We start from the raw sequence: 13,898 nt of genomic DNA, 5'->3' as shown, positions 1-13,898 counted from the left end.
CCGATCTAGGGTGAAGAATGGCCTTAATCCTGCCTGGAACGAACTCCAAACAAGTTGGAGAACTGATTAAGCCTGAAGATCACCTACACTCCTTAGAGAGGTAATGGCTACCAAGAAGTCTAGCTTGAGGGATAAATGTTTGTCCGAGCTAGACTCAATGGGCTCAAAAGGCATCTGGGAAAGCCCTTCTAGAACCACAGTCAGGTCCCATGCGGGAACTCTCACCTAAGACGGAGGCCTCATCCTCAAAGTTCCACGCAGGAACCGAACAACTAAGGGATGTCTCCCCAGAGATAGCTGCCACATTAACTTTAATGGTAGATGGTGCAAGACCAGTAGAAAACCGGTCCTGTAAAAAGTCCAGTACTGAAGCCCCAGGGCAGATATCTAGATGCCTTTCATTACACCACAAGTTGAACAATCTCCACTTAAAGGCATAAAGTTTTCTTGTGAAGGGAGCTCTAAAATTAAGGATCCTCTTAACAACCTCAGCTGAGAGACCCCGATTCAACAGCTCACCCCCCTCAGTGGCCATGCCCACAGTTTCCAAAGTTCTAGTGCCCCCTGCTTGAGTCAGAAGTTCCCTCCTGAAGGGAATCTCCCATGGCTGACCTGCCAGAAGAGTCAGAAGGTCTGAAAACCATACCCGAGCTGGCCACAAAGGGGCTATTAGTAAGAGACTCGTCCCTTCCTGTCGAACTCTCTCTAGAACTCCTGGGAGCAGAGCGACCGGGGGAAAAGAATACAGACGCCGTCGTGGCCATTTCTGTACCATGGCGTCCAGTCCCAACGGAGCTGGGCGAGTAAGCGAAAACCACAGAGGGCAATGATACATCTCTTGGGATGCAAACAGATTGATTTTGGCTTCACCAAACCTTTCCCAGATCTAGTCCACCACTTTTGGGTGGAGTCTCCATTCCCAGAGCCTCAGCCCCTGCCTTCACAACATGTCTGCTCCCACATTCTGGACTCCAGGGGTGTACATCACGCTGAGCAATGTGAACTTCTCCTGGACCCATAAGAAGAACCTGGTGCGCCAGTCTACAGAGAGGGCGTGGTCTCAGGCCCCCTTGATGATTTATGTAAGAGACCACTATCGGATTGTCTGTTCTGACAGGTCAACATGATGGCCTCTCAGGACTGGGAGGAAGTACCTCAGTGCTTGTAGTACAGCTAACATCTCCAGGCAATTTATGTGAAATTGGTGATGCTGCTCTCTCCACAGCCTACTGGCTAAGCGACCTTCCACTACGCATCACGCATCCGTCATCACTATCCTCCTGTGACATTGTGCCTCCAATTTCAGCTCTTGATTCAGAAACCCAGGTATCTTCCATATAACCAGGGAACGAAGGCATCTGCGCGTAACCCTGAACATACAGAACGGGTGGCTTTTCTGGGAAAACCCTTTGCCTTTTAGCCACCACTGTAAAGGTCTCATATGCAGGAGGCCAAAAGGAATCATGTTGGTCGCTGCCGCCATTAGACCCAAAATTCTCTGAAAATGCTTGACAAGTGTAGGCATGACCTAACTTGATCCTGGACACCGCTGTCAGGATCGTTTCGACATGTGCAGGGGACAATCGTGCTTGCATCATGACTGAATCCCATACTAGAAAGAAATGTATTACTCTGTTCAGGAGTTAAGTTGCTCTTTTTTGGCAATGAGCCGTAACCACAGACGCTTCATATGGTCGAGAACGAGATCTTGATGTCGAACCGCCATCTTGTAACACTGAGCTAATATTAACCAGTCATCTATGTAATTTAGTGTTTGGATCCCTTGAAGTCTCAATGGAGCAAGGGCTGAATCCATGCATTTTGTGAAGGTGTGTGGGGAAATAACAAGGCAGAATGGACAAAATCGATATTGGTGAGCTTTGCCCCCGAAAGCGAACCTGAGAAACTTCTGATGTTGAGCAAGGATAAAGATGTGGAAGTATGCATCTTTCAGAACTATTGTGGTGAACCAGTCTTCTGATCTGATTCCGGCCACAATAATAGGGACAGTGAGCATCTTGAACTTGTATCTCCTCAGAGATTTGTTGAGATGTCTCTGATCAAAAATGGGCCTCAGCCCTCCATCCTTCTTCGGAACTATGACGTACCTGCTGTAAAAAGCCTGTCTGATATTCGTGGGGGGAACATACTCTATGGCCCCTTTCACCAAGAGGGACAACACTAACCTTTCTAATACCACATCCTTTTCGGCGGTGGAAAACTCGGTGGAAAACACCCCCTTGAAATTCGGAGGGCGGACAGTGAACTGAATCCTGTAACCCTTTTCTATTGTCGAGAGGAGCCATGGTGTGAGATTTGGAAGCTAAGGGGGTCAACCTCTCGACATTGATGTCAGTTGTGTGAAGCCTGATGCCGTCAAGCAGCTGACCCGCAGGGGATGGTCGAACTGTTGACTTTATTTGCACCTTCACTAGGTCTAAATTGTCTTCGGGTAGACTCTGTTGATTCCGTGCTACAGAAACAGAAACCGTGCCCAGAAGAGTCATGGACGGCAGGGTTAACGTAAAGATTGCCTTAGGACTTCTTGGAAGGACCGAACTTTTCAGCCCTCCAAGAGGGGGCGCCCTCTGATGCCCTGGAAAACCGTCAGGACCTCTGTGCAGCAGCTGATTTGTGACTATAACTGCCCTCAGATCTGGTTTCACCTGCCTTAAAGGTTTAGGAGGTTGCTGCCTCAACCACCAAGCTCTCTGTGGGGAGGGGTAGGAGTAGCTACGCTCTGTTTCTGCTGCTGCCTATATGAGTGGCTTGTAGATAGCTGGGGCTGTCCTTGAACTGCAGACCCCTGGGGCTAAGAGCGGCAAGGTAGATGTTTTTGAAATGCTGCTGCCTTGGGTTTTGTCTCATGGAAACGTTCAACAACTTACTCGACTGCACCACCATAGAGGCCTTCGGAGAAGAGTGGTGCATCAAGCAGCACAGTCTTATCTTTCTCCTGATAGATTTACCCACAGGTGTCTCATTGTGGCTACTAGTGCTGAAATGGAGCGCCCTACAGCTTGAGCTGTAGCCTGGAGAGAAAGATCTGCTGCTGTTCTCAACTCGTTGAGCAGAGCTGGATCTATTACCTTGACCTCTTTATTGTCCCCCAGTAAGTTGGCCTGGTATGCCTGCAGGAGACCAATGGTGTGTAGGCATGACCCAGCCCGACCTAAAGCCATAAACGCCTTGCCCACCAAATTTGACGTGACTCTACACGGTTTGGTGGGCAATGTCGGGGATTTCAAAGATGATGCCGATTCCGGTTAAAGATAAACGGCCAACGTATCTTCCACCTTTGGCATTATGCCATAGCCCTTATCTCTAGCCCCTAACACATTCAAAGCTTTTTAGGTTGTGGAAGATATGCGAGATGAGTAAGTGTTTTCCACGATTTGGACACCTCTGACTGTAAATCGGGAAAAAATGGCAACCTCGACGCTGAGGCTGTACCCTTTTTTTCAAGAATCTTTCATCTAATTTACTGCTAGATAAAACCTCTTGTTGTTCTGGGGGCCAGTCAATGCCAAGTCTGGTAACTGCCTGGTCAACAACCTCTACCAGCTCCTCATATCCAGGGGAAAGAGGAGTTATATTGGGCTCATCTACGTCCCCTGTGTGAAAACCCGCACTCTCTAAGTCTTCAGCGCTAAAGCAGTGCATTGGGATGGGGCGGGAGAAGCCGCCATGCGGGCTCCCGGATCCCTTCCAGAAGCGATGGAACTGGGAGCTGGGCCTGGGGCTGAGCCTTAATGCCCTCATTAACATCCATCTGCGAGCCCCACGAATGGAATCGCCTTGCCGCCTCGACAGTGGTGGGTACCGATCCGTGAGGCTGGCGAATTTCGCATGACTCTTCAAACAAAGCAACACGGGAGTTGAGTGGTCTCAGCAATAGCCACAAACATTATTCACAGGGATCCCCCTTAAGAGCTGTCTTAGCATGCTCCAATCCCAAACACTCAACACAGAGTTCGTGTGTATCCCCATTTGTAATAAAACTAGGGCAGGGGAAACAAATTTAGTTTCACACAACATTTTCAGATGTGTCACGCTGCTGGCGTTCCCCATAATGTCAACCTTGACGCAGTGTAGTGTTCCCTCAAAAGGGAATGTACGGTCAGCCATCCAAATCTTGTGATAATGTTAGAAAACGCTGGCGCTGGCTGCCAACTTTTTTTAATGGCTGGTAGGGAAAACATTGTAAATAAATGGGTGACGTTAATTGCTCAAACTGCGTGAATAGTGTTATGTAAATAAAATTATTCCTGGTGGTTTGATTTGAAAATCACACCCTAATACAATTCAGACTCGAGACCCCCACTATCCTCGGAGGTGGATAATATATACAACATTGCACACAAATGCGCAAATGCACCTATTCAACCCAAATGCGCATAATGACAACACAAAAGAACACAGTCAGTGTCTTTGGTCGATATTAACCAATGTTTCATTTCGACAAATAACAATATCCTAAACTTAAAGCCTGAAAAAGAAATCCACGTGCACATGGGACTGTTTAACATGGTGCTGTAAATGGACTTGTTGCACCTAACCTAACGCGGTTAAATGATGTTGTTAATGTGACGTAATCACCTCAGGGGTCACGATCGAGGGAGAGGAGATTCAAAAGGCTGATGTCTTTTTATTTCATGGTTTTTGTCACATTGTGCCCCGAGTTGGACCATACAAACCTCATGGTTAGCATGCAAGTGATGACTACATGAACACTTCGTCATCACAAACGTAACTAATATTTTGATACACTTATCGATTACATACGCTGTTTGTAATAATAAAAAAATATTTCTGGAAATCATTTTGCGACCCCCTCTGGGGGTTGTTTGTACATATTTGTGAACAAATTTGCAATTTTAAATTGAGAACACAGATTAATGTTATTAAATCTCCCCGCTCACCTTCAGATTTGTGTCAGATTGGATATGTAGTGAATGTACCAGCCCTCAATCTTCAGTCATTTGAGTCACGGAGGTTTTGTTGTTTTTGGATGATGTTTTAAGGCCCGTGTGATTTAGAGACGGTCCTGCACAACTTCCATCTGTTCCGGTGAGGTGTCTGGAATAAAATGGCTGTGGTTTTCTGCTGATGCAGTTGTCTCTAATGGCATATGTTGTCATTATTTATGTATTGACGCATTAAATAATTTGGCACCTTCACTTCAGGCAGTAAGCACATGGCTTCTTTGAAGTTATAACAGTTAGACGTCTGTTTCAGGACTGATTGATTAGTCGTCCAGAAACAAAGTAAAACTGAAGTCAGCAGTGAATTGTTGGTTTAATAAACATGACTTGCGGCCCTCACACTGGCACTCACAGTGTTATCATACAGACACCTGTCATATCCACATACACTAGAGCAGTTTGTGTCATCAACATTCTTCCATAATGATTCAGTTCAAGAACTCCAGAGCTGTTTATCACAAGCAATGTGGTGTAGTTTTCCTAAACCCATTATTCAACAGAAATATACTCCAACCCTGAATACAATAATGTTGACTTGCTATGACGTAAATCCAGTAGGGCCGGTTGGCAAACATGGCACCAGAGCCGCAGCAAACATGGCACCAAGCGGCATGACTTCCATAAATGGACTTTAATAAGTACTCAACACACATCAAAACATCTGTAATGGGGTCACTGACACTGTAATACCCAATACAGCAAACCCTCTTTTACCATGTTTTAAAACAAATCCACAGTAAAATAAAACGAACAAGTGAGTAGTGTCAAACTGACACGACCTGTAAGTTCAAGCTGAATGCATGTTAGGATCAAGTCATGTCAAGTCAAGTCAGCTTTATTTATGTAGCTCTTTTTACAATTGTCATTGTTACAAAGCAGCTGTACAAGAAAACATTGACTATAAGTAAAACATATAAGGTTATGGAAGTCAAAACACAGGTCAAATATCAGAAGACTATAAATTCATATATGCAGTGTTAATTAAATAAGACTATCAAATTCTAGCAGCCCCCCCGGCCAGGCAAACAGTGCAAAACATTATGCAAACGGTGGCGAGGAACCCAAAACTCCATTGGAGGAGAAAAAAAACCTCAGAGGGAAACCAGGACTAACCAGGGGATTCCAGTTCCCCTCTGGCAAAAACTGCTGCCTCTGCATAAACTCGACAGTGCGCTGCACAACAAGGCAAAATAAAACATAATTAGATTTAAAATGATCATTAATAATCTAATAGCGACTGATCACATCATGTTTCTTGTTTTGTCTCTTTACAACATGTGTGAATCTGTGGGTGGGGCTAAAGAGGCAGCAATCATTTGCATCATCACACTATGATGTCACACTGAGACAAAATCTGACTCGAAGCCTTTTGGCAGTTTGGTTTAAAAAACAGTTTTTGAACAGTTTTTTCAGCTCAGTTGGTGGAGTTGTGGTTTGATCTCAGGGAACACACACACTGACATACTCATAAAAACATCTATGGACGACATGCACTCTCTGCCGAATGCGTAAATGTTAACGTATGTTTAATAACACAATAGTGTGTTTCAGGGTTACGTTTTCAGTTACTGCTTTTTTTTAGAGGGAAAATGATGTATTACATTGTGTGATTGGCCTCGTGTTTACGATTATATGTGACCGTGTGTTTTGTCTTTGTTTCCTGTGTGTTTGTGCAGCGTTCCAAAATAGCCGTGTACGAGAAAATGTGGTCGTACATGAAATCGGCCGAGCCCTCCGTGTTCGCCAAGACGACACCCGACGGTGTGGCACGGGTACGCAAGTCGAAGGGCAAATTTGCCTTTCTTCTGGAATCCACCATGAACGAGTACATTGAGCAGCGGAAGCCGTGCGACACCATGAAAGTTGGCGGCAATCTGGACTCGAAGGGCTACGGTGTGGCCACCCCCAAAGGCTCAGCATTAAGGTGGGTGGAATAATATAACAATATTCTCCATGTTGTTATAGTATTCCACCTACCCTGATGTCCTGTGTTGTCACTACCCTCGACCCCGTCCACCCTCCCCTCCCCCCATCCCCTCCCCACCCCCTCTTTCTCTCCCTGTTATGACGACCAGGTAACGGTATATAATGCATTTTTTATGTCATTTGATTGACCATGATGATGCTCTTCTTTAAATGTCTGTGTTCTTTTCTAATCGCAACAGATTTCCATTTTCGAGAATCAGTGGCTAATTTAAGCTAATCATTTCACATGTGTGTGCGCGTATGCGTCTCTCTCTCTCTCTCTCACCGTCCTTTAGTCTTTCTCGTGTGTCTCGTGTGTGTGTCTGTTCTTCCTGACTGTCGTGTTGTCACTTTTAATTTAACAGTTGAACGGTTTTTCAATTTAGTTTGTAAAAGCTGCGCCGTCACTTGTGACGAATGTTAATTGCATGGTGTTTGTTGTGTTACTTTTCCTTCTCAATGACAATGTCCCCATCCCGCACACTTCAGTTTGAAACGGCGTAACCCTCCATGCCACCTTGAATATTTAACACTTTCTTTGCTCTGATCGTCTTATCTTCAATTCTTTAACCAAATTGTGCTCTTTCAAGCATTCTGATAACTGATTCACAATCATGATTACGATTGACTCTCAGTAGCAGTAGCAGCTCATTGCCGTTATCCAGTAACGTTACTACTACTACTACTACTACTACTACTACTGTGCTAATGCAGTTACAGACCTGTGCATTTTCTTACAAGTTATGTTTTATTGTTTCAAGAAATGCTGTTAACCTGGCAGTTTTAAAACTGAATGAGCAAGGCCTGTTGGACAAATTGAAAAACAAATGGTGGTACGACAAGGGAGAGTGCGGCAGCGGGGGAGGTGACTCCAAGGTCAGCCTCAATGTCACCAAAATCGGGTACCATAGTACAGAGTAATCGGCAAGCCTGTTAGTCCCCAACCCGACCATACCTAGGCATCTTTCAGCGCTGTCCAGATGATTGTGCCATCTGATGTCAAACCCAGAACCCTGACTTGGCTAACGGATGGTCGAAAACCACCGGTGTGATTTTGTCCTGCTGAGGAGAAACAAGAAGGTTCACGCTTGTTAGCGATACTCGTTAGCCGCCTAGCAGATAGTGAAGAGAGAGATACATAATTAGCTTCTCGTTTTGCTTCTGCTGGGCGGGTGTCCTCACCTTGATTTATTATTGCACTCAATAAATAGTCAAACGCAGCCTTTGGGGCAGGAAACTTGGAATAGCTCGGCTCTGGACCGCCAGATCAAGAATCCCTGTTTCATTTGACCGTGGCTGTGTGTTCATCCCTCACCGGGAGCATTGTTAACTGACCGCTTCACTTTTTTAACACAAACAATCACACACAGCTGTTGATTTTACTTCACTTCAAACAATGCTTTCATTACGATACACTCTCCTAAATCTTACCCAATTGGGCCAAAACTGCGACATAAATCTACCATCTGTAAGGGAGATCGTATGTTTGTGTTGTATGTGGACGAATGTGAAGCTCTGTGGTTTGTGGTGATTAGTGGATGGGTTTTCTCTAATGATGTAATGCACTGGACACAACCACCGAGAGAGAGAGAGAGAGAGAGAATGCGGCACCTGCAGCAAACAGACATGATGAAGTCTGCTGTCATCCTCGCTGCTCCAGTCGCTCTTAACACTCTTAGAATCTTAATCAATGTCCCTCCACCAGCTAAAAGAAATGTTAGCAACACATAGCAGATAGCCATGCACTGATGAATTGCATGGTTTGAAACAAGTAAGGTAAAAGGCTTGATTTTGATTTCATCTGTGCTAGCACTTGGACCATCCTTGTGAAAATTAACCATAGTCTTATTATATTAAAAGTGATCATGGTTACTATGGTAACATGATGGTCAATTCGTGGTTTTCATGTTTATTTGCAGTAAATCCGTGATTCATTTTATAATAGCAAACCTATTTAAATAGGGAGGTTAGCATGTAAATGTTCATGTCAATTCAGTACTGTGTTTGTACTGTTTTAACGTTGTTGCCTCTATAAATGTGTGTTTGCTCTTTTCGGGGGGTTCTTTGTTTGTTTTTGTAGTCCTATGGTCAAGTCTCCTCAGCCTGAACGAAATCCTACTGGTAATTTTCATTGGTCTGTCAGTCAATAGAGGGTTGGGCTTTGTAAAGACGATCAAATTTAAGCACGAGGCGTGTCTGCTTTGGAAGCCGCACAGACAGACAGACAGACTCTTCTCTTAACAGTGTATGCCGATTACTCAAAGCGATACGGGTAGGTCCTGGCACACTAGTTTAGCCCTGGTGAATGGAAGGTTCTAGTCAGTATGCCTGCCACTCTGTGTGTTGTATTGGCCAGGAGCCCTGCTTTATCGCTTTGTAAAGTATGAAGTAGTTAAGACTTGAATAACATAAAATAACATAATATAATGTTATTTATGTTATTTCCCACGTGAAGAACTCCTGTAAACCTTGCAGTATTGAAACTCAGTGAACAAGGCATCTTAGCCAAGCTGAAAAACAAATGGTGGTACGATAAGGGTGAATGTGGAACCAAGGACTCTGGAAGTAAGGTCAGTCGCTGCAGGTCTTCTGTACTGATTCCAAAACTGCATTTTGACATATTGTTCATATGCAAAGAACAAACCAGTAGTGTGTAAGCATATGTTTTTTATGACTCTTAGCCACGAATAAAGACACACACGTGGCATAAAGTTGTGCACCATCCCCCATTTCAAATAGAAGTCAAAACACACTCTTCTCTTTTTTAATTCCCATTTGTTTTTTCACTCTTAAGAAAAGACGTAATGTTAAAGAGCATACGTGGGGATTTATTTAAACAAAAAAGAGGTGCAAATTGATCAACAGATTAGATCGAGTTTTGTTGTCTTTCTTGCTTATTTAATGAAACTCCATTAACCATTTTGCTGCTGCTCTTACTTACCAAACTTCCAATTTAAAATTTGATGTATTAGTGTTGTTACTTATTTGTCTTTGACGTGATAGTGTGTCCTCTCCATTATTTAACTGACTGACTGGTCAACCTCAGAAACAAACCAGTTCCACAGAGACTAGCGTTGATTTCCACACCAGAGGTTAGGGTTTTTTTTAGCCTCATTAGTTGAGAACTTTATTCTTTAGTCTGTTAAACTGCATATCTTTCTACCACAAACAGCGCCTGATGGATTACGTGGCAAATAGTGTAATACTAATGGACAAATTTTTAATGGACAGGTTTGGGGGGTAAGCAGCAGCAGAATGGTTCCAATTGATTCTTAAATTCAGTATTCTGGTGTAGAAAATATGTCAAAATATGAATTTGAAGGTTCAAGAATGTCTAGGCAGATATGGCATGTAAGGTTAATGAGATAGAGGTCTGACCTGTACGTAACTGACCAGCTTCCTCAAAATACACGAAGAAGCCAATGAGAAGCTTAGAGAAAACAACACAATATCTACATTCACCAGTTATGGTCCTGATTGACTTAATTCATCTATTGGATCCATCTTAAATGGATCTACAAGTCTATATATAAAGCTTAGATCATAGAGCAAGATTTTGCTTTAAGTCATCTACTGGAATCTAGATTCCTCTGGCAGCAGCAGCAGCAGCAGCAGTGTAGACAGAATGTCAGTAGTCCTGCTTGATATTTGACACATACTTAAAGAACACGTTAAGAACTGTGTAGTATAGCGGGTTCTCTAAATTCTGTCTGATGCTCACCACTGCAAGATATTCTAACTCTCTTTCTCACTTCTCTTAGGACAAGACAAGCGCTCTGAGCCTGAGCAATGTGGCTGGTGTCTTCTATATTTTGGTTGGTGGACTGGGGCTGGCCATGATGGTGGCTTTGATAGAGTTCTGTTACAAGTCACGTGCAGAAGCAAAAAGGCTGAAACTTGAAAAGAATGCCCAAAGCTATAAGCCAGCCCCTCCAGCCAACACTCAAAACTTTGCCACGTACAGAGAAGGCTACAACGTTTACGGAACAGAAAGCGTCAAGATCTAATGGTAATGATTCTACTTTTGCTTGGTACATGCTGTTGATGGACGGACGAATGAATAAGACGGATGGATGAGAAATAAATGGATGGATGGATGGACGGACAGATGAATTGATGGATGAAGAATGGATGGATGGATGGATGAAATATTGATAAAGGATGGATGGATGGATGGATGGATGGATGAAGAATTAATAGATAAATGGATGGATGATCGATGGATGGATGGATCATGGACGGATGAAGGGATGGATGGACTGATTGATGAAAAATAAATGAATGGCTGGATGGATGGGCAGACGGATGAAGAATTGCTGGATAGGTGGAAGAATGGATGGATGGATGGATGGATGGACGGACAGATGAATTGATGGATGAAGAATGGATGGATGAAATATTGATAAAGGACGGACGGATGGATAAAGAATTGATAGATGAATGGATGGATGGATCGATGGATCATGGACGGATGAAGGGATGGATGGACTGATTGATGAAAAATAAATGGATGGCTGGATGGATGGATGGATGGGCAGATGAATTGATGGATGAAGAATGGATGGATGAAATATTGATAAAGGACGGATGGATGGATTGATGGATGGACGGACAGATGAATTTATGGATGAAGAATGGATGGATGAAATATTGATAAAGGACGGATGGATGGATGAAGAATTTATAGATGAATGGATGGATGGATGGATCATGGACGGATGAAGGGATGGATGGACTGATTGATGAGAAATAAATGGATGGCTGGATGGATGGATGGGCAGACGGATGAAGAATTGCTGGATAGGTGGAAGAATGGATGGATGGATGGCTGTTGTGTTTTTGTGGTTGAGTTTTTTCTAGCAGCATCCTTAATTTCAGTTCCTATCATGAAATGAGAGGAGAGTTGAGGTTGCATCAGCTCCAGCACACGACACAAACACGTTCTGTTTAGATTTGTACTTTTCCGTGTAGCGCATGTGTTGATGCCTCAGAAAAAATCATTAGCGGATGATAAATCAGTACAGTGGAAATGTAGCTAACGGTAAACACAGAAGGAATTTTCTGGAAAGGTTCATACAATCTACTTGTTTGTCAGCGCAGTTATCAATCATATTAACTCAAAGCACGACTTGGACATTTTGTTTCTGCTGGCAAACCTTGTCATGTTTATTTCATGGATGGATCTCACAAATGAAACGTCCATTAGGATTTTTTTCTGGAAGCATTTCTCTTCCACTGAGTTCAAGTTTAGCCAGAATTTACGACAGAATCAGAAAGAGCATCTTAATAGGTTCGGTTATGGTAAAGGTCTTACATTTTCTGTTTATATTGTCTGTTTCAGCAGAGAAATGCAGTGTTGTGTGATTATTACAACAAGAGATGGCTGGATGTTTAGGAGGGGCCGCTTGCCCGTCCGCCTCTCTCGCCCACTCTTCATTCACATCAACCCCAGCCTCTCCTGCCCACACGCCGACGCACCATCACCACCAGCAGCATGGACTGTTGGAAGAATTGGACACGATTTCTTCAGTGCCTTATGGAATATTCAGAGAATCATATTGATGCAAACTCATAGTAGAAACACTGCATCGCTCAAATCACACAAACATCATCATCATTATCTGTGAAATAATCTGAATACACACATAACTCCATGGAAACCAAGAAATAAAGCCATCGTTTGCGATTTTAGCACACTGAAAGAGCCAATCTGACTTCAGACGTCTTTGTGAACTTTGTGAAACTTGGTCGTCAAGCGAAAGGGGGATTCGCTTGTAATACATCAACTGTAAATTTGCTTTCACAATCATTAAATCGCTGTATTAATTTATCACATTTGGATGATTTCAACAACAGATCAGGATTATTGTGAATCTGCTGACATGTTAAATATTGTCTGTGTTTTTTAATCTATATTTTAAAGGCAAGTTAGATCACAAGCTATAAACCCCATAACAATTGTGTTCATGCATTTGAATTTCAAAAAACAAGAATCACTTTCGAGTTAAGACGATTTCATTCATACAGTACACTAACAAAGTCTTGAAATGTTGTAGTTTTCACAGCATATACTGATACTGTACAAGAAACTCAAGCTATAAAATGGACGACATTAATGTAGATAAACTGCTCTCCACTTAAAGGACATGGCTTTTATGATGTAGTTTTTGATTACCTCACAGTTTACCGACTATAATTCGCACACGAAATCAAGCTTTGAGATTTCCGTTGATTTGATGAGCATTATACGTGTTTGGTGAATTATTTAGACAACAAAGCTTAAGATTAATAACATTAACAATAGATTTGTCCAGGTGAAAACAGGGAAAGGCTTAGCACATACTGTATACATTTGAAAGAAAACTAAACTGTGATTCAGTGTGATTCAGGAAGAGAGTGACCCTGAATCCACAGACAGATAGTTTTATAATGAAAAGCTTTTCAAAGAGTAAAACTGTACAGTGAGATTTCTAGCGAAGGGTTCACAAACAAGAGTGACTGAATTCCCAGATTTTCTATCTGCATGTGAAAATTTGTGATTGCCAAGTAAAAGCCCTGAGACTTCCGTTAGATTCTAGAGGGCCGGTATAGAAAGTCATTTTCAAACCTTGATATTTTGACCTGTAAAACTGCACTTCAGCCTAGACTACATGAACCGGTGTCAGGCTAATGTAAGACTGCATGCATGGCTATCAATCCCTGAGCCCTGATAGTGAGGCCTTGTACAAAGAATTTTAATACATTTTGTAAATAAAAACAAACAAAAAACAGTGTGGTTTATTTCTTGTGACTCAAACAGGCTCGAGGATGAAAAAGGAATGAGTTTGTCTAACGTGACTTTTGCTGTATGATTTAACTCCATGGTCCAAATTAAAAATCGTACTATTTGAATACGACCTCATTGTGACGTTGCTTACCGAGCAGTTTAGCACACAGTAATCCTGCTTA

The 13,898-nt window shown here is 42.8% G+C and overlaps 1 protein-coding gene across 1 annotated transcript in view; it reads left to right on the top strand.

The window, feature by feature from the left end:
* The window catches only part of gria3b (glutamate receptor, ionotropic, AMPA 3b), a gene marked incomplete at its 5' end in the record, with an annotated part of 92,609 nt that extends 78,911 nt beyond the window's left edge, over positions 1 to 13,698 (top strand). Inside the window, 4 exons of the mRNA XM_079480300.1 lie at positions 6,662 to 6,909; positions 7,712 to 7,826; positions 10,712 to 10,959; positions 12,292 to 13,698. Of these exons, the coding sequence (XP_079336426.1) occupies positions 6,662 to 6,909; positions 7,712 to 7,826; positions 10,712 to 10,957 (609 nt within the window). The 3' untranslated portion in view covers positions 10,958 to 10,959; positions 12,292 to 13,698. The remainder of the gene's footprint in view (positions 1 to 6,661; positions 6,910 to 7,711; positions 7,827 to 10,711; positions 10,960 to 12,291) is intronic.
* Between the last annotated feature and the right edge of the window lie 200 nt (positions 13,699 to 13,898).

The sequence above is a fragment of the Barbatula barbatula genome, assembly GCF_947034865.1.
Source record: "Barbatula barbatula genome assembly, chromosome: 18".
NCBI classification, from domain to species: domain Eukaryota; kingdom Metazoa; phylum Chordata; class Actinopteri; order Cypriniformes; family Nemacheilidae; genus Barbatula; species Barbatula barbatula.
Note: the sequence above shows the minus strand (reverse complement) of the source record. Positions and strands in the feature narration are given on the sequence as shown.